This window comes from Trichomycterus rosablanca, chromosome 16, assembly GCF_030014385.1.
Source record: "Trichomycterus rosablanca isolate fTriRos1 chromosome 16, fTriRos1.hap1, whole genome shotgun sequence".
In the NCBI taxonomy this organism is placed as follows: domain Eukaryota; kingdom Metazoa; phylum Chordata; class Actinopteri; order Siluriformes; family Trichomycteridae; genus Trichomycterus; species Trichomycterus rosablanca.
Window position 1 is genome coordinate 4,958,420 of NC_086003.1, and position 22,459 is coordinate 4,980,878.

General features: G+C 43.1%; 1 protein-coding gene across 7 annotated transcripts in view; it reads left to right on the forward strand.

The window, feature by feature from the left end:
- The window catches only part of whrna (whirlin a), a 92,046-nt gene that overhangs the window by 36,425 nt on the left and 33,162 nt on the right, over positions 1-22,459 (forward strand). For all 7 annotated transcript variants that reach the window (XM_063011637.1, XM_063011634.1, XM_063011639.1 and 4 more), the window contains 3 exons: positions 5,578-5,796; positions 9,167-9,292; positions 22,244-22,452. In XM_063011637.1, coding sequence (XP_062867707.1) covers positions 5,605-5,796; positions 9,167-9,292; positions 22,244-22,452 — 527 coding nt within the window. In that variant the 5' untranslated portion in view covers positions 5,578-5,604. The remainder of the gene's footprint in view (positions 1-5,577; positions 5,797-9,166; positions 9,293-22,243; positions 22,453-22,459) is intronic.

Consider the following 22,459-nt stretch of genomic DNA (forward strand, 5'->3'; position numbering starts at 1 on the left):
TTATTTCTGCACTATTCCTTTTCTATCCACTTTATTCATTGTGGGCTGCGGATGTTTCATTTGATCTACCATCTTCTAACATTTTTTGTTTAACATTAGAATCCTCGGTTGGCCGTCTACATACAGACATGATTGGCTATTTTTTGGGGGGAGTGGGGTTGGCCAAGGCCCTGCGATGGTTTGGCATCCTGTCTGGGGTGTGTTACTGAGTTGTTTGCCATACTAACAACCAGTTTTCATTTCTACTCTGTCCCTTTTGTATCCACTTTCTCTATTGTGGGCTGCAGATATTTTTGTGTCTTTTATTTGTTACTTTGTTTCCAGTATTTTGGCTGTTTTTATTTGTACTTTTGATTCACATCCAGCATTCAAACAACCACCTTCTAACATTTTTTATTTTGTGTGCCATTTGAATCCTCGGTTGGGCGTCTATATACAGATATGATTGGCAATTTTTTTGAGCGGAGGGCGGTTGGCCGAGGCTCGGCAATGTATTGGCATCCTGTCCAGGGTGTGTTACTACATTGCGCCCAGTGATTCTAGGGAAACCGGACCTGCCATGACTCTGCCAAGGATGAAGTGTTGGTAAAACTTAAATACTAATGAATTGATAAATAAATTAATATGAATTTAAACCACTTTGCAGCTATAGTTTTCTAAAACGGCTTCCCACAACATTTATAATAAGTGTTGTTGTTGGTGTTGAAAACAAAATATCTACTTTGGCCAAGACTTTTAAAATTTTGCACAGTTGCACAGACCTAGAGTAAAAACCGGCCCAACAGAGCTGCCAACTGATTTCAGTAACGCTCTCACAGCTTTCACCTAATGCCAAAATTTATAAACCGCACCTTTAAAAGTACAGTCACCTCACTAAAGTTTCTTGGCTCCTCTACTGGCCTCTGGTCCCAAGAGGGTGCAAGTGGTACTTTAAATGGAGATGGATGATTCGGAACAAAGAGAGTTGGTCAGCCATTTTTGCAAACACTCAGTCTTACTTAGTGAAGGCCAGGATGAAGAATGATGGCTAACTGAGCTCCAGAGAAGATGCATGAGGGGAACACTGCTGCCCTAAGCAGATTGGATGATTCGACAGAGATAAGTGGCATCTAGTCCAAGCAGATCCAGAGTCAGAGCTGCTGGTCAGGCAATGAGGGGTCACAGTAATTCCAATGGTCGTTCATTCATTCATTCATGCATTGTGATGGAAAAAGCCTCAAAGACTGGATCATGAGTAAAAAGGAGTTTTTTTCTTGTCTGCAGTAAAGGATCGCACTGACAGAGTCTCACATAGAAATGCGTAGAGTGATAATAGAGTGTGATGAGCAACAACCAACCATTGAGGAGCAGATACAAGAGCGGCGGCTGAGATGGTTTGGACATGTGCAGAATGGACATACACTGAACTACTATGGAAGAAACGCCCTTCCCAGTGGAGAATCCAATGTACTGCATCAAAGACAAATGTGGTCCAAACAAATTGAAGTAGATCTAGCGAACCTTCAGCTCACTCTCAGTTGCCATGGACTGTAGAGCTTGGAGAAACATCATAGAGCAGGCTCAAATTCCTACAGCACCCACAGCAGCATATTGATTACGGGACCGATCATATCCTTGGAAACACACTTTGTGACTGTTTTAAAAAACCATCCGAGCCAGATGTCAGCAACAACCAACCATTGAGGAGCAGATGCAGCAGCAGCGGCTGAGATGGTTTGGACACGTGCAGAATGGATGTACACCGAACTCCTATGGAGGAGACGACTGCATCGAATAAAATGTGGTCCAAACAAATTGAAGTAGATCTAACAAACCTTCAGCTCACTCTCAAGCAAGCTAAAAAACAGTTGCCATTTACCGTAGAACTAGTAGAAACATCATAGAGCAGGCTCAAAATCCTACAGCACCCACAGCAGCATATTGGTTATGGGACCACCCCCACCTAAACGCTAGCTAGGGACCTCAGAATCAGAACATATCCTTGGAAACACACTTTGTGACCGTATTAAAAATGACACCATCCGAGCCAGATGTTGAGGAGCGGATACAGGAGCGGCAGCTGAGATGGTTTGGACATGTGTGCAGAACGGATGTACACCGAACTCCTATGGAGGAGACGACCCTCCCAGTGGAAAATCCAATGTACTGCATCGAAGAAAACGTGGTCCAAACAAATTGAAGTAGATCTAACGAACCTTCAGCTCACCCTCAACCAAGGGTGCCATGGACCGTAACATCATAGAGCAGACTCGAAATCCTACGGCGCCCACAGCAGCATATTGATTACGGGACCGCACCCACCCAAACACTAGCTAGGAGCCTCAGAATCAGAACATTCCTATTTATCCAGGCTTGGGACCACCACAATGGGTGCATTGATATTCCCCCTTCCTTAATGGCTAGGTTCATGTAAAGCCATGCTCCTTCTGTATTTGTGAACCCAGCCCAGGATTCAAACCCCCTGGGTAAAAAGGAATAACAAGGCATGTGAACTTTCCCTAGAAATAAAGTTTAGCTAACGTCAGTCCTATATCTGTCTGACTCTCTCTCGCTCTCTCTCACTTCCTTACCTTTATCAGCTGTTCTCTGTGTGTGTGTGTGTGTGTGTGTGTCTGCATGTGAATAATTCATGGTTGAAAGTGAGGGATGGATGAATGGGTGCAGCAGCAGGTGAAGCGATAGGTGGTTGAAAGGAAAGTCAGAATAAGCCGGACTGTCTGGTGTAATATCTGACAGTGTGACCCTACAGCTCCTTCCCAGTGCAGACGTGGGGTGATAAACCACCTCTTCTGCCCTTGCCCTTGGTTCTCACACTGCTGTAATTGCTCACTAAACTGAATTTTAATTTGAATTAAATGGTTAAACAGGATTACTTTGGGAAAGTCGCTCTGCCACTTTTTACCATTTATGTTTTACCATTTAGATCAGAAGTGCTGCTGTGAAGTCTGGTTGTGCAGGCGAGGAGATTTTTAATGTTGTGTGTGAAGGACGTTGAAGGGTGCACAAATGAGATGTCATAGCAATTCTGCGTAAAACTAAGAGGCGTCGCCGCTGAAAAGGCAGAGCTGATCATCACCACGTACAATATATGGCCGGTATACACCGATCAGCCATAACCACCTCCTTGTTTCTACACTCACTGTCCATTTTATCAGCTCCACTTACCATATAGAAGCACTTTGTCGTTCTACAATTACTGACTGTAGTCCATCTGTTTCTCTGCATACCTTTTAGCCTGCTTTCACCCTGTTCTTCAATGGTCAGGACCCCCACAGGACCATCACAGAGTAGGTATTAATTAGGTGGTGGATCATTCTCAGCTCTGCAGTGACACTGACATGGTGGAGGTGTGTTAGTGTGTGTTGTGCTGGTATGAGTGGATCAGACACAGCAGTGCTGCTGGAGTTTTTAAATACCTTGTTTACTCTCTGTCCACTCTATTAGACACTCCTACCTAGTTGGTCCACCTTGTAGATGTAAAGTCAGAGACGATCGCTCATCTATTGCTGCTGTTTGAGTTGGTCATCTTCTAGACCCTCATCGGTGGCCAAAGGACTCTGCCCACGGGGCGCTGTTGGCTGGATGTTTTTGGTTAGTGAACTATTCTCAGTCCAGCAGTGACAGTGAGGTGTTTAAAAACTCCAGCAGCATTGCTGTGTCTGATCCACTCATATCAGCACAATACACACTAACACACCACCTCCATGTCAGTGTCACTGCAGTGCTGAGAATGATCCACCACCCAAATAATACCTGCTCTGTGGTGGTCCTGTGGGAGTCCTGACCCTTGAAGAACACCTTAGTATTAAGAATTGAGACATGCTTCTTCTCAGGAGCGTAGGATGACGTAAAATGAGTCTATGTAGATCTCACTAGGTTCTCAGACAGACCCAGAGTCTTGAACTCTTCTGTGTACGGTGCTGCATAGTCACAGGCCATTCATAGAACCAACACTAACCCTTGTTCACCATTGAAAGCACATACAGTGGGCAAGCAGGCATCCGAACTGGACATCAGAGCAATGCAAAAAGATTGACTGGTCCAGCAAATTCAAGATCATGAGGTCAGCCATCCATGTGTTTATTTTTTACCCACATGAGATATACTTCTGCCATGACTGTGCCTTTGAGCACAGACATGGATTGACACATTGGGTGTGGAAGAACTCCAGTGACTGAACACTGTTGGGAAGAATTGGAAAAGTTGATCTGGTGGGAAATTCTCTCTTGGAATCTCTGGGCACAATGGAGTAACGCAACCCCGGACAGGACGGCGATCCATTGGGGCCACCTTCTTACTCAGATGTAGTCAATTATGTGGTGTACCTGACTGACAGATAACACCACTGGTCATTCGATCCCTGGATCCCAGCAGCAGTGGGCTAGGACACGTTTGTGTTAAAGCACAGGGATAAAAGAACGCCACCACATTAACTCAGGCATCGTGTCTCTAGCGTAAATGGGATCGACTTTACTGGCGGCACGACTGGTTAAAAAAATAATATGATTGGTACCTCGGGACCGTCTACTGCCTCTGCGGCTGGACCGCAGGGGGTGGTAAAGCATCCACAGGAACAATATTGCGTGCATCGATTTTGTCGGAGATTGTGTAATTGATTATCACGATGAACGCTCGGCGGGCAGCAAATCGCATCATACAAATCAGAGACAAAAACACTAGAATGAAAATTCAATTCAGCTCGCAGTGCTGGGTAAAAACGAAGCAGCTTAAAAAAACAAATCAATTCCAATTGCTAAAGTTCAGACCAATTAGCTTCCACCACTGAGCGATGGCAGTGAAAGTCAACGCTCCGGTCCTGCGCTATACAATCATGTGTATTCACTGCGTTGTGAAGGCTGATTTTTTTTCCTTCTCTTTTTTTTGGTGTGTTTGTTTGTGTTTAGATTCAGAGTGCAGAACCATTTCACACTCAGCAGGAGCCCTCACATTTCACAGTGGGTGTAAAGACCACATTTGATCTGCTAAGTGATAGCAGCCATCGCGGGCTTTCAGGAGCCAATGAGCCGCAGTTTGAAAGAGCTTTTAGTTCTCAATCACCCTGCCCGGTGTCTAACACTAAGCGACTGGGTCTGAGTGTGTTCGTTTCTGATATGACAAAAAAGGTCTGCAGGCAGATACAGTGAAAGCTGTTGTCATGGAAAAATAAGGTTAGATCATGAATGAAAACAAAGATTACAGTTGACTGGATTGGAGAATTTATTGGCACGATCGTGGGTTCTTACAGCAGTGGAATAGCTGAAGAACAAGAAACTACTCAAGAACTGTGGGCCTCCCTTTATACTGCTCTAGTCACATCACATTGGGTGTTGGACTTTGGAATCTCAATTCTGTGATAACTGTTGTTTCTTATCTGCTTACAACAGACATACTGCTTATTTCTCCCAGCCACATCTCAAGCACAATATAACTAAGAATTTAATGCACAAAACAGCATACAACTAGCTCTCTCCTGGCAGGTTCTCCCATGTCCACTATTCAACCCCCTGCAACTCATTCAAAATGTGTCTTTAGAACAGACTTGGAATGCTTCTGAATAACCCTTATTTCATCCCTCAGGTGCTGAAGGGCAGTAAAAAGCTGTGCATGTCGGTGCGCTCCATGGGCCGGATCCCGGGTGGTTACGTCACCAATCACGTCTACACGTGGGTGGATCCGCAGGGGCGCAGCGTGTCCCCCCCGCCGGACCTGCTGGAGCACCGCAGTGCCACCCTGAACAGAAACCAAAGCCAACAACGCAGCCACATGCAGCTCCTACAGGACGGAGACGAGAAGAAGGTGAGGTTGATCACCTTCAGGTTGAAATCGGAGCTATTATAAAAGTCATGTTTGGTATCATTGATGAATAAATATGGATATGTTTCACATCTAATGTTTTGAGGACGTTGGGTTTATGTTCTGTGTGCCTGTAATGTTTAGATGTCATCAGAGCCAGACCATCCGCCAATACGCCTTCAAAACAGCTCTGACCTGCCAAGACATCTGAAGGAATATGAAGACATATGATTTGGTTCTAATCAAACTGAGTCAGGTCTTCATGCTCATCATATCTGCCCAAACATTTCATTTATCACCATATACATTTTTGGAGGGCGGTCCTAATGTTTACATTTGCAGCATTAAGCAGATGCTTTTATCCGAAGCGACTTACAGTCATGACTGAAACAATGCAAGCAATTGATAATTGATAATAATGACATGATTATACGTCTTGTAAAAGCATAGCAGGTGCATTAGTGTTGTTGGGATTTTAAACAGCTCCATGTCAACGCCTGGAAGAGAATAGTGCTCCGATCAGAAATATAAAGCCAACATCCTACAAGCCCAAGTAGGAAGAGGCAGATTAACCAGCAAACCAGTTTTATAAAAGATTAACCAGTACTTAAAAATCCCAACAACACTGCTGCACCTGCTAGACTCATACCTGAACAACACTGCAGTGCTGAGAACTCTCCACCGATCAAACATCATTGGTTAGATTTGATTGATAAATGAAAGCCTAAACAAGGGGGAGACAAAGTATACCGAGCAACTGATGGACCACAGTCAGTAATTGTATACCCACAAGATTTATCTGTATAGTTGGTGTAACTATGTACCAGATAGGTTTACCTAGTAAAGTGCTCAGTGAACCGGCAACCTTCTGATTACTGGTCCAGTACCTTATGACCTCTGGGCTACCACCTTACTGTACTATTGGGACTAACATAGTATTGACATGATAATATGTCTTGTATAAGGATAACAGGTGCATTAGTGTTGTTGGGATTTTAAACAGCTCAATGTCAACGCCTGGGAGAGAATAGTGCTCCGATCAGAAATATAAAGCCAACAGTTAAAATGAACAAGCATACCAGTAACCAGTAAGATTAACCAGTACATAAAAATCCCAACAACACTGCTGCACCTGCTACACTCATACCTGAACAACACTGCAGTGCTGAGAACTCTCCACCGATCAAACATCATTGGTTAGATTTGATTGATAAATGAAAGCCTAAACGGGGGGGGGGGGGGGGGGGGGGGGGGGGGGGGGGGGCTAGTATACTGAGCAAATATCCACAAAATTAATCTGTATAGCTGGTGTTACTATGTACATAGGTGTACTTAATAAAGTGCTCAGTGAACCGGCAACCCTCTGTACAATTGGCACTAACATGGTAATGGCATGATAATATGTCTTGTATAAGGATAGCAGGTGCATTAGTGTTGTTGGGATTTTAAACAGCTCAATGTCAAAGCCTGGAAGAGAATAGTGCTCCAGTCAGAAATATAAAGCCAACAGAAAACAAGACAAAGTAGGAAGGTCTTAACAAGGAAGAGGGGGGGGGGGGGGGGGCAAGTATACCAAGCAACTAATGGGCCACAGTCAGTAATTGTATACCCACAAAATTCATCTGTATAGTTGGTGTTACTATGTAGATAGGTGTACCTAGTAAAGTTCTCAGTGAGTGTACAGTATATATAATATGTAAGCACTTTACTTCTCCTAAGAAAGTGGAAACAATATATTGCCTCGGATTTTTGCTTACTGCTAATAAAAAACTGGCCGTGGATTCCAAGGCTGAATAACAATAACTTCAGCACTTCTGCAGACTTATCATTTTTCTTAAAAGTTTTTTAAGCCACATGACTGGTCCAGCATTCTGACCTGTCCCTAAATCTCGCCATACTCCCACACAGTTTATGTTAATTCATCACATTACAACCACTCCTTTCTTAATATTTACTCATCATGCGTTTATCATAAATCCTGCATGTTGAAGTTTACGATCCCGGTCTATGTTGCCTCCTCCATTAGACTACCAGAATTTTCTAAATATTATTTCAAAGCTTTTATGACTGGCTCATTCGGCTGTAAATCCCGCTGGCTGGAAAGTGCCCACATAGCCCGCTATACTGCGAAGGCATTAGAAGAGAGGATTAGAGCCTCTGTAACGCTCTGGCTCCGGTCGGACTCGCTTTTTCACGCTGATTTATCTTTGCACGTCAGAGCTGGGAAACGTGTGAAGTCATTTTGAGAAATTTCCCAGTTGAAGCGTTGAAGCTTAAGGCCGCATGCGCTCTCATGGACGTTCTCGGGATCTGTCAGAAATACAGTCACGCTTTGGACTTTAATGAGATTTCATTTTATATCGTATAATTTTATTTACAACAGACGGTTTAACCAAGTCAGTGTCACGGCGGGTCCATTTCCATCTGGACGCACCGACCACTCTCCTCCCCTTCCCCTGGGCATAGCTTGGTGCTCTTCTGAGATTCCGGGAGATTCTGTACACGCTCCAAGAGTGTGGCTTTGTAGACACAGAGTGCCCATGCTTGACTGGCATGCCTGCAGTCCAGATCTGTCTCCTATTGAAAATTTATGGTGCAACATGAATAGAAGAATTAGACAAATCATGGACTGTTGAGCAGCTCAAATCTCATATCAAGCAAGTACGGATAAAAATTCAACTTGGAAAACTCGTTAATAGGAAAGGGGATGGAGAACAGGCAGTTGTAGCCTCGTGGTTAAGGTACTGGACTAGTAATCGAAAGGTTGCTGGTTCAAGCCCCACCACTGCCAGGTTTTCACTGTTGGGCCCTTGAGCAAGGCCCTTAACCTTCAATTGCTTAGACAGTATATACTGTCAGTACTGTAAGTCACTTTGGATAAAAGCATCTGCTAAATGCTAAAAATGTAAGAGTAAAAACATTGGTTAGGGCGGCACGGTGGCTCGGTGGGTAGCACTATCGCCTCACGACAAGAAGGTCCTGGGTTTAATTCCCAGGTCCTTTCTGTGTGGAGTTTGCATGTTCTCCCCATGTCTGTGTGGGTTTCCTCCGGGTGCTCCGGTTTCCTCCCACAGTACAAAAACATGCAAGTGAGGTTAGTTGGAGATACTAAATTGTTCATGACTGTGTTTGACATTAAAGACTTGAACTGATGTGCGGAAACTTTTTGAAGAGCCCTTGTACTTTCTCCACAATAGTAATACATGTGTTAGATAACTTTGTTCCTAAAATGAACGATTCTTTTAATTCAAGGTACCCTAGTATAATACAGTATGATGTTTCATATACAAGGACAAAGACATTGTGGAAAGGGGGCACTTACTTTTTCACACCGTTGTGCTAAATCGTGCTATTCTGTGTGTTTTTTTTCCAGGTGAATCTGGTGCTGGACGACGGTCGTTCTCTTGGGTTGATGATCCGTGGTGGAGCCGAGTACGCTCTGGGGATTTACATCACCGGAGTGGATGGGGGTTCAGCAGCAGAGTGTGGAGGACTGAAGGTACTGCAGAACCATTCACTCCCTCATAAGCCCCCGAGCATTGCTAATCCCAGGCTACACTACATGCCAAAAATATGTAGACACTCGTTCTAGTGGGTTTGTCTATTTCAAACACAGAATGACTTATAGGCACATAAAATCAAGCATAATTTCTCCACAAAGCACACATTGCTAGCCCGCTTACGCTGGGGTGGCACAGCCATATATTACGCTCGTCCACTATCGCTGAGATCTGGGTTCGAATCTCACTGGTGCTATTACCCGGGCAGGGGTCTACACAGACACGATGTCTTGGTGGTCGAAGCCCTGCGTTAGATTGTGATTCCTGCCTTGCGACTAGTGGACCCGCCACGACCCTGACCATGATGAAGTGTGCATGTCGTTCCTGTCCCATCCATCCATTCATCTTCTTCTTGCCCTTAGTACCAGCCGTATCGTCTCACTTTTCTCTCTGATCCGATCTTCTGATGTGGATCTCTGTCGGGCCTCTGTGATAAAGCTAATAGTGTGTGTGTGTGTGTGTGTGTGTGTGTGTGTGTGTGTGTGTCCTCGAACAGATGTCTAGCAGGTGTCACCCACACATCAATCTGCTCAGATAGGCCTATTAGCCCCTCACTGACTCTGATCCACATGCAGCCTGGTACCATGCCAGCGTGCCACTCTTTGTTAAGATACACTGTTTTTTTATTTGTTTGCCTCCTCCACCTGTTGTCAATCATTTTTTATACTGCTGCCCCCCCCTATTCCCCTCCAAAAATAAATAAAACAAAAAACACCTCCCGAAGAGCAAGGCAGAAACACCTCACACACACACTCACACACGTTCTTACTACCCCCCTATTCCTGATCATACCCAAAAAACATACCCCCCCCCCTTCCCCCCCAAAAAATTATTATTTTTAATGACTTATTTCTGGTCAGGGTCGCGGTCGGCCCGTCACCACACAGAAACACTAACACAAGACAAAAAAAACGTACATGCAAAGCAACACACACACACACACTTTCCTACTACCCTCATTCCTGACCAAGTGACCCCCCCCCCCCCCCCCCCCCCCCAACTGCTTATTTCTGGTCAGGGTTGCAGTCGGCCCGGAAAAGCAACACACACACACACACACACACATGCAAAGCAACACACGCACACTTTCCTACTACCCCCCTATCCCCCACCAAACCCCAAAAAACTTACTACCCCCCCTTCCCCCACACCAAAAAAGTTCATTCATTTTTTATATTTAATAACTGCTTCTTTTTGGTCAGGGTTGCGGTCGCCTGGCACCAAACAGAAACACTAAGCACAAAAAAAGGTTTTGCAACACACACACACACACACACACACACACACACACACTTTCTTACTGTTGGTGTTGTCTCGCTGAAATAACCACAAACTTCCAGTGAAAAGATGGAAGCGTGTGTCTCTCTAAAAACCCAATCCCAATAAACACCCATGTGTCAGTGGTACCTTCTCACAAATGCCCAAGTCACGCGTTTTCACCGTCTCTGAGTAACGTCATATAAGTTACTTCACACAGTAGAAAATAAGAGTAATAACAGCTCATACACCGGATACACACGCTGTTTGCTAAGTGTATAATGATGTAATCAGATGATCGGATTTCCCGCTCGTATTTCATGGTGTTTTTATATTGTGTTGGTCTGTGTTGGTGGGTGGATCTTTAAATCGCGAGTCGTAACTGCCTGTGTTCTACTCTGCTGTGTAATTTACCCAAACGACCTGCTTTTATTCCATCGTCACACCGCATTGCCTCCCCGTTTTGCAGTTTTATTTGAAAGCTCATCATGAGATGAGGTCATGGAAATTTCCTGCTTGTTTTCTCTGCTGCAAAACAGTTAGATTGGAGCGATCAGATGATCAGACGGGGCTGAGTCTGTTCAGCTAAACTGCTGGGCTGAATAATGATGAAGTCCACTGGTTCTAAATAACACTAAACAATGTTATTGTCTGAGTTTTCATTTTCTAAAGAATTTAGTAGGGCTTTCGGTATAAACACAAAAGTATTTGGTCAAACCATTCAGTGACGTAAACACGGCCAGTTACAGAAATCATTAAAATCTCAAGACTGCCCAAGTCACGTTGATTCGGTCAGTGGCACCGCTGAGACTCAAACTCGAGATCTCAGCAGTGGTGGGCTAGCTCGTTAGACCATTGCACCTCCAAAGTGTCTGGACTTTGGTCTTTTGACAGGGTGGAAATTTAGTCCAATACAAAACCCTCAAACATCCAGCAAGCTCAACTGACAGATTTCAAATGATTGTGAGTGCACCAACATGCAGGTTCAATCCCTCATAATTCCACCCGCAGCAAAGCTCAGCACTTGTGCAAAGCCTTTCCATACTAACGCTCATGGTTTTGGATCAAGTCTAATGTTTAGGTGTCTTTATATTTTTGACCAGTGTGAAGGAGTAAGCAGCTATAAATATGTAACTTTTATTTGCCTGAAAACCTGAAACGTTCAGGCAGACTCACTTTACATTGTCTTACTGCAATTAAAGGACAGCTGGGATTTAAAAATACAGTCACACCCATTAACATTCATACTAATGCTAATATAAAGCAGGCTGGTTTGTTTGTATTAGCCTCCAGAAGGCAGAGCTCAGACAATTAGCATTGCTTAAAACAGGTGGGTTCCAAACTGCACCCTACATCAGGGTTGTGAGGCAAAAAAAATCGGGTCGCAGAGAAAAACAGGCACGAACACGAAACTTGTACATCTACTTCCCTTTGTGGAGGCTTTACGTTACATCTTGTAAACCACAGTGGGACCAGATTGCCGGCATTTTTATTAATTAAGCATATATTGGGTGTGTTCGAAAACCTAGTGAGCTGCCTTGCTGTCTTACTGCCTACACAGGCAGCTGCCTCAGTAGAGAGGATTCTAATAAGTCAAAGACTTATAAGTCAGGTTATTCGAACGCGCTACTTAGACAGCGATTCCATCGGGTTTTGCATTTAGCATCTTGTCATTCAAACCAATGGGATGGGGTGGCACAGCGCGCTAGCATGTCAACTAACATCTCCCTCCGTGTACCGAAAACGGTTACATTCGCTGACAAGCCCGAACTTGCAAAAAAAAAAAAAAAGTTGTGCAAGTTTATACAAGTTAAAAATCAAAAATTATTTATTTACGTTTGAAAATAACTCCATTCGTTTCCCTGCACCGTCAGCCATGTTTTTTTATTTTTCTGTGAGAGAAGAGCTGCCGCACTGAATGCTGGGATTGCCTTGATCACTAAGGACGCTTCCGATGCTCACTCGTTCTTCAGTCAAAACAACATTGAAATTTTAAGATGCCTAACTAGTCAGCTTATTAAGGCATCTAGGATTTCGAACAGCAAGGATGACGTAAAATGCGTCTATGTAGAGAGATCACTAGCTTTTCGAACACACCCTATGTGGTGTGCTTCATCAGTGCAGCGGTTTGTTACCCTAGCCTACCAAAGTGCAAAGCAAAGCACCTGGTCTTTTGACGCAGTGTGAATTTTGTCCAAATGAAAAAAAAAAACCTTGAACAGCCAGCAAGCTCAACTGACAGATTGTAAATAATTGCTATTGTGTTTAATTTCACCCGAGTGTGCCAACATGCAGATACAATAACTCATAAATCCACCAGCACCAAAGCTCAACAGCTCAACACTACAGACCAGAAGTGACGTTAACTGAAAAATTCTAAATTGTAGCAGGTAATTAAAATAAATGTTTATTAATTAAAGGCTTGCAGCAACAGTGTACAAATAATGGATTCTAAATTAGTTTTTGCATGGCATTTATTTTACTGCAAGCCTTATCACAAAACCCTGATCTCACTCAGACCCTCATGAGGACGTAATTACTAAAAGTTCTGAGTAATAACTGCAGGATGTGAATGTACAGCATGTTGTAGGATTCTAACAAACATGTTAAACATGCTGCTTTTTCAATAGACTAAATAGCTTTTACTTTGGGAGGTTATGAGGGGTATTCAATTGAAGCCGTAGGTTTCTGGACACAACATTTGGTTATGGGCAGAGGTACACAGGTCCCTTTTTTTACTCACAGGGTCAGTCCGAAAAACCCAGTGAGCTGCCTTGCTGCCTACTGCCTACCTGGGCAGCTGCCTACGTAGAGAGGATTCTAATAAGACATCGAACTTATAAGGCAGATTATTTAGACGCACTACTTAGACGGTGAATACAGCAATTACGTCACTGCAGTTTTAGCTTACACAGCCTGCTAGCACGCCAGCTAACATCTCCCTCTGTGTACCGAAAACTGTTAAACTGTCCCTGACGAGCCCGAATTTGCAAATAAATCACACTTGTGCACCTTTATACTAATAAAAAAATCAATGAAAATGTGTTTACGTTTAAATAGAACTCCTGTTTGTTTCTCCACATTAGATTCGTCCACCATATTTGTCATTTTTTGTGAGAAAAGTTGTGCCACACAGAATGCTGGGATTGGCTTCACTGCTAAGGAAGCATCAGATGCTCCTTTATTATTCAGTCAGATTATCGCTTCGAAATAAGGCACCTTAGTAAGCAGCATTTTAAGGCATCTAAGATTTTAGAGAGACTTCTCGGGAACAGTGTAGGATGACATAAAATGCGAAAATTTGTGAAAGAATAATAAGTAGAATAAGAAGTGGTCAAGGAACTGCGCACTTGTCAGAGGAGTCGTGGGGCCGAATATACCCTCCTCAGACGCGATCGGGGTCCTCAGCGGCAGAAGACTAATTGGTTATGCTAAAGTCTCAGACTACCTACCCGCTGAGCACTTGTATTTTTACCCATCATCGGGATAAACTCATTTCAATAGTAATGCCTTCTGCTAGCATTAGCTGTTATGCAAATGAGTTTGGATGAACATTTTGTTTGGAGTTTGGAGTCTCATTTGTCCTCTAACATCAGAAACACAGAGTGTAGCTAAACAAGGGTAAGAGGAAGGAAAGAGGAAGGATGTGAAAGCATGGCCTTCGGGTAAAACAGGAAATAAGCAAGCAAATTTCAGATCCAAGCTGCCTGACACCTTGAGTGATGGTGTTGATGCAGCAGAAGCGGACCAGCCCTACACACACACACACACACACACACACACACACATTGATCAGCGGGTTGGCTGGAAGGACTTTTTTGTTTTTTTTGTGCTAGTTGGTCAAGCAACAATTCAGTTTAGTCCCATTGAACAGAAAAATCCAGGCCGTAAACAAAATATCAGAAACAGCAGCTAAAGCGTTATTAGAGAGAATTAGCAGTGCTTAAAACAGGCAGGTTCTAAACTGCACCCTATGTAGTAAACAGTACGTCTACCATTCACACTAGTATACTTACACACTATGTGGTGTGTGGTTCAGCAGTTCAGCAGTCTGTCATCTTAACCTACAGCTGCTGAGATCCGGGTTTGAATCTCAGCCTGGTGCCACACAGACATGACCTCTAAACCACCTGAGCAATAAATAAAATATTATTCTCGATGGGTAGCACTGTCTTCTAGGTTTAAGTAATTTTTATACACCTGTTAGTAATGAACCTGGCTAAACCACTTTAATACACCCCACATGGTGTATATCGTTATGGGTTTTTGCTATTTTGTTCTTTTTCTGTGTGTTTCCAGTATCACACTTGATTGGAATAAGTCGGATCTCCACTGAGAAACGTCCATTAAACTGTTCCGTGTCCAGCAGAAAAAAAACAAGCGCTGATTGTTTTTTAGTGCATCAGTATAGATCCATCTAGGGACTTGCTGAAGGCGATGTCGGAAGTACTACAACGGTCGTTACAATAAACACGCACCGTCTCGGTTCCGCTCAGCCGGGGTGCCTGTGATGGATGGATTTAATCCCATTTCCTCTATAAAGATTATGACCGTTGTTTTCCGCGGGCCACACAACCGTCCTCCATTTTTATTTTTATTTCTCGTGTTTTGAGGATACGACAGGAGACCCGGGGTCGTAAAATGTTGAGATCTTAATGGCCGGTGCTCTCTGTAGACTCTGTAGCGGGATATAAAAATGAGGTCAAACGTAAGTGAAGTTTTGTTGGATTATCGGGATTGAGACGTACAGCAGGGGACAAAAAGTCTGAAAACAGTTTTGCATTTTTCTACTCAATTTTAATACGAATATTTCCGGAAGAGCTCCGCTTACCATATAGAAGCACTTTGTAGTTCTACAATTACTAACTGTAGTCCATCTGTTTCTCTACATGCTTTTTTAGCCTGCTTTGACCCTGTTCTTCAATGGTCAGGACCCCCACAGGACCACCACAGAGCAGGTATTATTTAGGTGGTGGATCATTCTCAGCACTGCAGTGACACTGACATGGTGGTGGTGTGTTAGTGTGTGTTGTGCTGGTATGAGTGGATCAGACACAGCAGCGCTGCTGGAGTTTATAAACACCGTGTCCACTCACTGTCCACTCTATCAGACACTCCTACCTAGTTGGTCCACCTTGTAGATGTAAAGTCAGAGACGATCGCTCATCTATTGCTGCTGTTTGAGTTGGTCATCTTCTAGACCTTCATCAGTGGTCACAGGACACTGCCCACGGGGTGCTGTTGGCTGGGTATATTTTTATGGTTGGTGGACTATTCTCAGTCCAGCAGTGACAGTGAGGTAGTTAAAAACTCCAGCAGCGCTGCTGTGTCTGATCCACTCATACCAGCACAACACACACTAACACACCACCACCATGTCAGTATCACTGCAGTGCTGAGAATGATCCACCACCCAAATAATACCTGCTCTGTAGTGGTCCTCGCACATTTTTCCTGCTTCTAACATCAACTTTGAGGATAAAATGTTCACTTGCTGCCTAATATATCCCACCTACTAACAGGTGCCGTGATGAAGAGATAATCAGTGTTATTTACTTCACCTGTCATAGTGAACCGGTCATAATGTTATGCCTGGTTGGTGTATTTCTTAATGTAATAAATCATGAGCTTTATGATTTCAAACCTTTCTAAATACACCAGAATTTTAATATCACAGTCGTTTGAACCCTTGGTGTATAATGAACTCTGTTGTGTGTGTAGAGATCAAATCCAGAGCAGTCACTACAGCGTCCATATTTCTGCCTATAAAGCATTAGAAAAAATAGCCGCCAGGTTTTAACATTGGGGCGATTAGAAAGCATCACCCATAATTTAGCTAAATGGAGAAAGCGTTACATGCTAAATCACCTCCGTCGCACCACTTTAATGGAAGAAGCTTATAATTCATAATAGCTGCTGTCAGAAAGAAAATGCTTTTTTAGAGCTTCAGTTATTCTGCAGATAGAAATGAAATCATGCTGCATTACTGCTGGATAATAACGGATTACACACACTGAACTGCAGTTTGGAGTTTGTTCTCCCCGTGTCTGTGTGGGTTTTCTCTGGGAGCTCCGGTTTGTGGCTAGTTTGACTCAACCTATTTAAAAGTACATGAAACAGTGGTCGTTTTCTAAGCTTGAGAACAAAACCTCAATCTATGCTGAAAGGAAAAGAGTCCGAATGGTTATATGTGATCCAAAAACCAGCAGAAATACAAAACTGTATTGATTTAAATCTAAAATCAGGAACCAAGAGCTTGCCGGAAGTTTAGTTTTAAAGGCCATGGTAACGTGAAGCGTTACAACCAATATTTGTTTAAAAAAATTCTTAATTAATAAAGCGTTTCTCGGCTGCTCAGGTGGTGCAGCGGTAAAAACATGCTGGAACCAGAGCTGGGATCTCGAATACATTGTATTCTGCTGGCTGATTGATGGCGCCTGCACAGAGACGGGACAAGACGCCTGTCAGGGCGTGTCTCTCCGTACACAGTGCTGATCCGCATTGCACTCGTCAAAGTGTAGGTGACAAAATGCATACGGCTGCTGTTCACGTGTCGTAGGGGGCGTGGGTTAGCTTCGTTCTCCTCATTTAGAGCGTGGATCGGCATTAGTGGGGAAGAAGCATGAAGCATGACACAATCAGGCAATTGGACACGCTAAAAGGGAGAAAGGGGGAAAATGCATAAACAAAGTATAAAAAAATAAATAAATAAAGCATTTCTCTTCATAAAAGTTCTGTCAGGTGAGTTGAAAAGTTTTGATCTTGATTTAATATCCTTTATTCTAAATCACTTCAGTGTTGCTTTGCGTCACAGCCTCGCTTAAAAACTTTCTTTGTCCTAAAATTTAATACTTTAATTCCACTCTATGATCCCCCCGGTGCAGCCTGAAGCGATTGTTTCTGAGCTGCTGTGAGATGCACTTGTATGGTTTCTGCCGGAATGAGAACAGACCTTGGCGTCATCCCTTAAATCTCTCAGCTCTCTCCCGGCTCACCTCAGAGAGGGCCGAGACGATTTCATATCAATCCATCAGACAAGGAAGGAGAAAAAGAGGCCAAATGCCAGACGTGCTTTAAATCAGCGAGAATGCCAGATGCCACCCGTCATTCCCTCTGTCGGTGTCTCCTACCTACCGTACAGAAATCTCGAAATCTAGAAAGGTTAAACGCAGATCTGGTTCAGAAGAGTGTCAATAACAGTGTATTCGCTTATCAACCTACACAAAAATATGAATTTGCTCTTAAATCATTCAAAGTATATGTATAGTATACTATACAGCCAAAAGTACATGGACACCCCTACTACCCCTACCCCTACAGTGTTTTAAAAAGGCACTCGAACATGCGCCTACACGGACAATGATTGGCTCTTCCGAGAGAAAGGAAGACGGAGGTTGTAAGGATTCCACCATAGCAGTTAGGGTACTAGACTAGTAATCATAAGGTTTCTGGTTCAACTCACCATCACCAAGTTGCCACTGTTGGGCTCTTGAGCAAGGCCCTTAACCCTCAATTGCTAAAATTGTAGTCAGTGATGACTGGAAGTTGCTTTGGATAAAAAAAGTAGATAAAAGAGGGTAGTTGTAGCCTAGTGGTTAAGGTACTGGACTTGTAATAGAAAGGTCGCTGGTTCACCTCACCATCACCAAGTTGCCACTGTTGGGCCCTTGAGCAAGGCCCTTAACTCTCAATTGCTAAAATTGTATTCATTCATAATTGGAAGTTGCTTTGTATAAAAGTGTGGATAAAAGAGGGCAATTGTAGCCTAGCGGTAAAGGTACTGGACTAATAATCAAAAGGTTGCTGGTTCAAGCCCCACCACTGCCAGGTTGCCACTGTTGGGCCCTTGAGCAAGGTCCTTAACTCTCAGTTGCTGAAATTGTAGTGATGACTGAAATTCGCTTTGGATAAAAAAGTAGATAAAAGCGGATAGTTGTAGCCCAGTGGTTAAGATACTGGACTAGTAATCTTAACCACTGGGGGACAGTGGTAGCCTAGTGGGTAGAGCTTTGGGCTATCAACCGGAAGATTGGCGGTTCAAATCCAGGCTTTGCTATGCAGCCACTGCTTCAAACAAGCTGGGATATACGAAGAAAGAATTTCATTGTACTGTACCACTGTATATGTATATATGACAAATAAAGTATATCTTAATATTATTATTATCTTAATCGACAGGTCGCTGGTTCAAGCCCCACCACTGCCTGGTTGCCACTGTTGGGCCATTGAGCAAAGGCCCTTAACCCTCGATTGCTCAGACAATATACTGTTACAGTACTATTAGTCGCTTTGGATAAAAGTTTCTGCTAAATGCTGCAAATGTAAATGGATTTCTCATAACTGCTGCTATTACGACCTCTGCTGGCTGATCGATGGCGCCTGCACAATGACACAGGGGATAACGGGATAATTCGAGACTCTCTGTGCGCTATACGGATCTCCACATGAACCCTTGTGGTGCAGGTAAAAAGAAGCAGCCAGTTACTGCATGCGTGTCGAAGGGGGCGTGTGGTAGTTACACCCTCCTCGGTTGAGAGCGAAGGTCTGCAGCAGTAGAGGTGGATAACTGGATATGCTTTGGGACGAATTGGAACAGGTCAAGTCCAAACCAGGCTTTCTCATCCAACATCAGTGCCCAGCATGCATTATGCTTTTTCTTCCCATTTTCTCCCAATTTTTAGCGTAGCCAATTCGTCTTCTGCTGCTGGAGACCCCGATTGCGTCCGAGGAGGGTGTGGTTTGCCCACCAGTCCTTTTCCACCATAATGCAGGCACTGCCCAACTGACCAATAGCAAAGCTGAATTGAATGCACCTTCGACTAAATGGTCACAAATAGTGATAGAGGCTATACCAGCTGCAAAGAGTGACCAACTCAACACTAATGCCCATGGTGTTTGGGATTTCAGAATGTCCAACAAGCTCATGGTCATGCGTCCACATACTTTTGACCTTATAGTGTACGTTTTTCAATCATTCAGTCACAGAAAATGAATAATTGCAGAAATCTGTGACATTTCCAGGCATCAGTGACATACCAGATAGCACGCCCTCACAGGACTCTTCATAAATTCATCCATTTCTGTTTCTGTCGACCTTTACGTCACGTCATTTGTTCGGTGAAACGACAAGTCGTCTAAGCCTTGACCTTATTGTGGCTTTGTGATCCGGAGCTGAACAAAATGCTGAAACAGATGAAGCGATAGAACTCAGACTGAGCTGCTGATCTGGAGGGACCTTTCACTTCTGTTTCTTCTCTGTGAAGAGAAAACATTGCTCGACTTTGTTATTTGTTCTGGTGAATAAAATATTATATTTAGTAAAGTGGCTGTTTCATTACTCATGAGTTTTTTTCTGGCTGTGCAGATTAGGACAAACGTTTCAGCCAGAAATGAGTAAGGGTACTCTCAGTCTTGATTTTTTTTTAGTACACTGAGTAAGCAGGACGAGACATACTTACAGAATACGTACAGTAGACCCTTGACTTACGAATTTAATTGGTTCTGAAGGGCTGTTCTTAAGTCAAAATGTTCGTTAGTTAAACCTATTTTTCCCATAAGAAATAATGTAAATATAATTAATCCGTGCCAGACCTCCCAAACCACCCCCTTACCCTAACCTTTCTAATGTCTTAAATGGTCTTTTTTGTTATAAATACAAGTATATTTTTCCTTAATCTTAAATTATAGAATAGACATTCCTGTAATAAACAATAATAAACAACAATACACAGTAGTACTGTACATAAAACACACATCACATTTAACTATGTGTGCTGTACCATACATCATAATACATTTCCTTCTTTTTTTATATAAAATGTATCTACCAGAAACAACAATAACTCTCATATTTCTCTATTATTTCCTTCTTTATTTCAGTAGTGTTGTATTTTGTAAGTGTAATTGCATGAAAGAAAGAAAACTTTACTGAGCTGAATTCCTTCTTCTCTCTCACTCACTGTCCCCTCTGTCTGACACACAGTGACAGCTACTGGCAGGAGTAATTATACAACAACGAATGTAATAGATTTGTTCATTTTCTCAGCACTACGCTTCCTCTGCACATTCTTTAAGGCCATTTTAATATTGAGTTTTACAAAATATAAAGAAAACACCGAAAAACACTGTCCACTGTCCGAATGTTTGCTTATTGTATATATATATAGAGAGAGAGAGAGAGAGACAATGTTTAATCTTTATTCTTCTACATCTGCCTTTATTCTAATTTCCTTTTTATGCTTCTGTTTTATTATTATCTAAAATTTTATATTTAAAATTAAAAATATTTAGTTTTGTATAATTATATAAACATCTTTCCAATGCTTTAGCAATACTGTAACCTCTTCAACAGTCATGCTAATAAAGCTCTTTGAATTAAATTGAGAGAGAGAGAGAGAGAGAGACGGTCAGAGTGAACTTGTTCGTCACGTGTTTCACGAATTTCGGTTCGTAATCCGAAATTTGTTCGTACGTTAAGTTGAAAAAGATCGTTCGTAACCCAAAATGTTCGTATGGTAAACCGTTCGTAACCCAAAGGTCCACTGTATTTGGTTCCACTGTAATGCAGGCGTGTAAGGGATATACACATGCTCCTCTAGGTATGATATGTGTGGACTTATGATATTTAAAACTGACGATGAAAGCCCACACTGAGGTGAGATTCTTGACTATGGATTAAGTCTTGCTAGTGATCAGCACGGCTAGCATTGTTCTTAATCTTAATCGCATTTAGAATTCAGGGCGGCACGGTGGGTAAGCGGGTAGCACTGTCGCCTCATAGTAAGAAGGTCCTGGGTTCGATCCCCAGGTGGGGCGGTCCGGGTCCTTTCTGTGCGGAGTTTGCATGTTCTTCCCGTGTCTGCGTGGGTTTACTTCAGGAGCTCCGGTTTCCTCCCACAGTCCAAAGACAAGAAAGTGAATTGGAGATACAAATTGTCCATGACTGTGTTTGATATAACCTTGTGAACTGATGAATATTGTGTAATGAGTAACTACTGTGTCCTGTCATGAATGCAACCAAAGTGTAAAACATGACATTAAAATCCTAATAAACAAACAAATAAACATTTAGAATTCCCTCTGAAAATTTATCTTAAGTATCTTTCGTAACATGTAAATTAAAAAATTTTAATAGGTGTCCTGATACTTTTGTCCATAGTGCATGCTCATGTGTTGTAATGTTCTGTCTGGAATTGCACTGAATACTTAAATCTAGTCCATTATTAAAGTAAGAAGAAGCAAAAATGAATATTGAACAGAAGTGACAGAGCTAATGTGAGCATAATGACTCGGGAGGAGTGGAGGAATAAGATAAGAGGTAAGCGGAGTGAAGGAGCGACTACATAAAGAGATCGCAGAGACGTGGCCGGGCCCAGGCTGAATGCCAATCACTCAGGCTTGTCATGATCGATTGTGTGAGTGGGTATCAATATGGATGGCTTTGCATTATTTATGTGCAGTCACATCTTTGAACCCCGTCAGAAATGCGACCTTGATAATCGATGCCTCTCCGTCTCTCTGTAACCTTTCCAATCTTTTCACCACTTTATCGTTATTAAACTGGCACCTCGTACCCGTCCGCGTCCGCCTCTGTCCACCCGTCCGACCCTCTGTGTGGCTCCTGTTCCCCACAGGTAGGCGATCAGATCCTGGAGGTGAACGGGCGCAGCTTTTTGGGCATTCCTCACGACGAAGCCGTGCGGGTACTCAAGTCCTCCCGGCACCTCATGATGACCGTGAAGGACGTGGGCAGACTGCCGCACGCCCGCACCGTGGTGGGCGAGACCAAGTGGATTGCCAGCTCGCAGATCACCGACAGTTCGGCCAACAGTAGCGTAGCAGGGTAATGT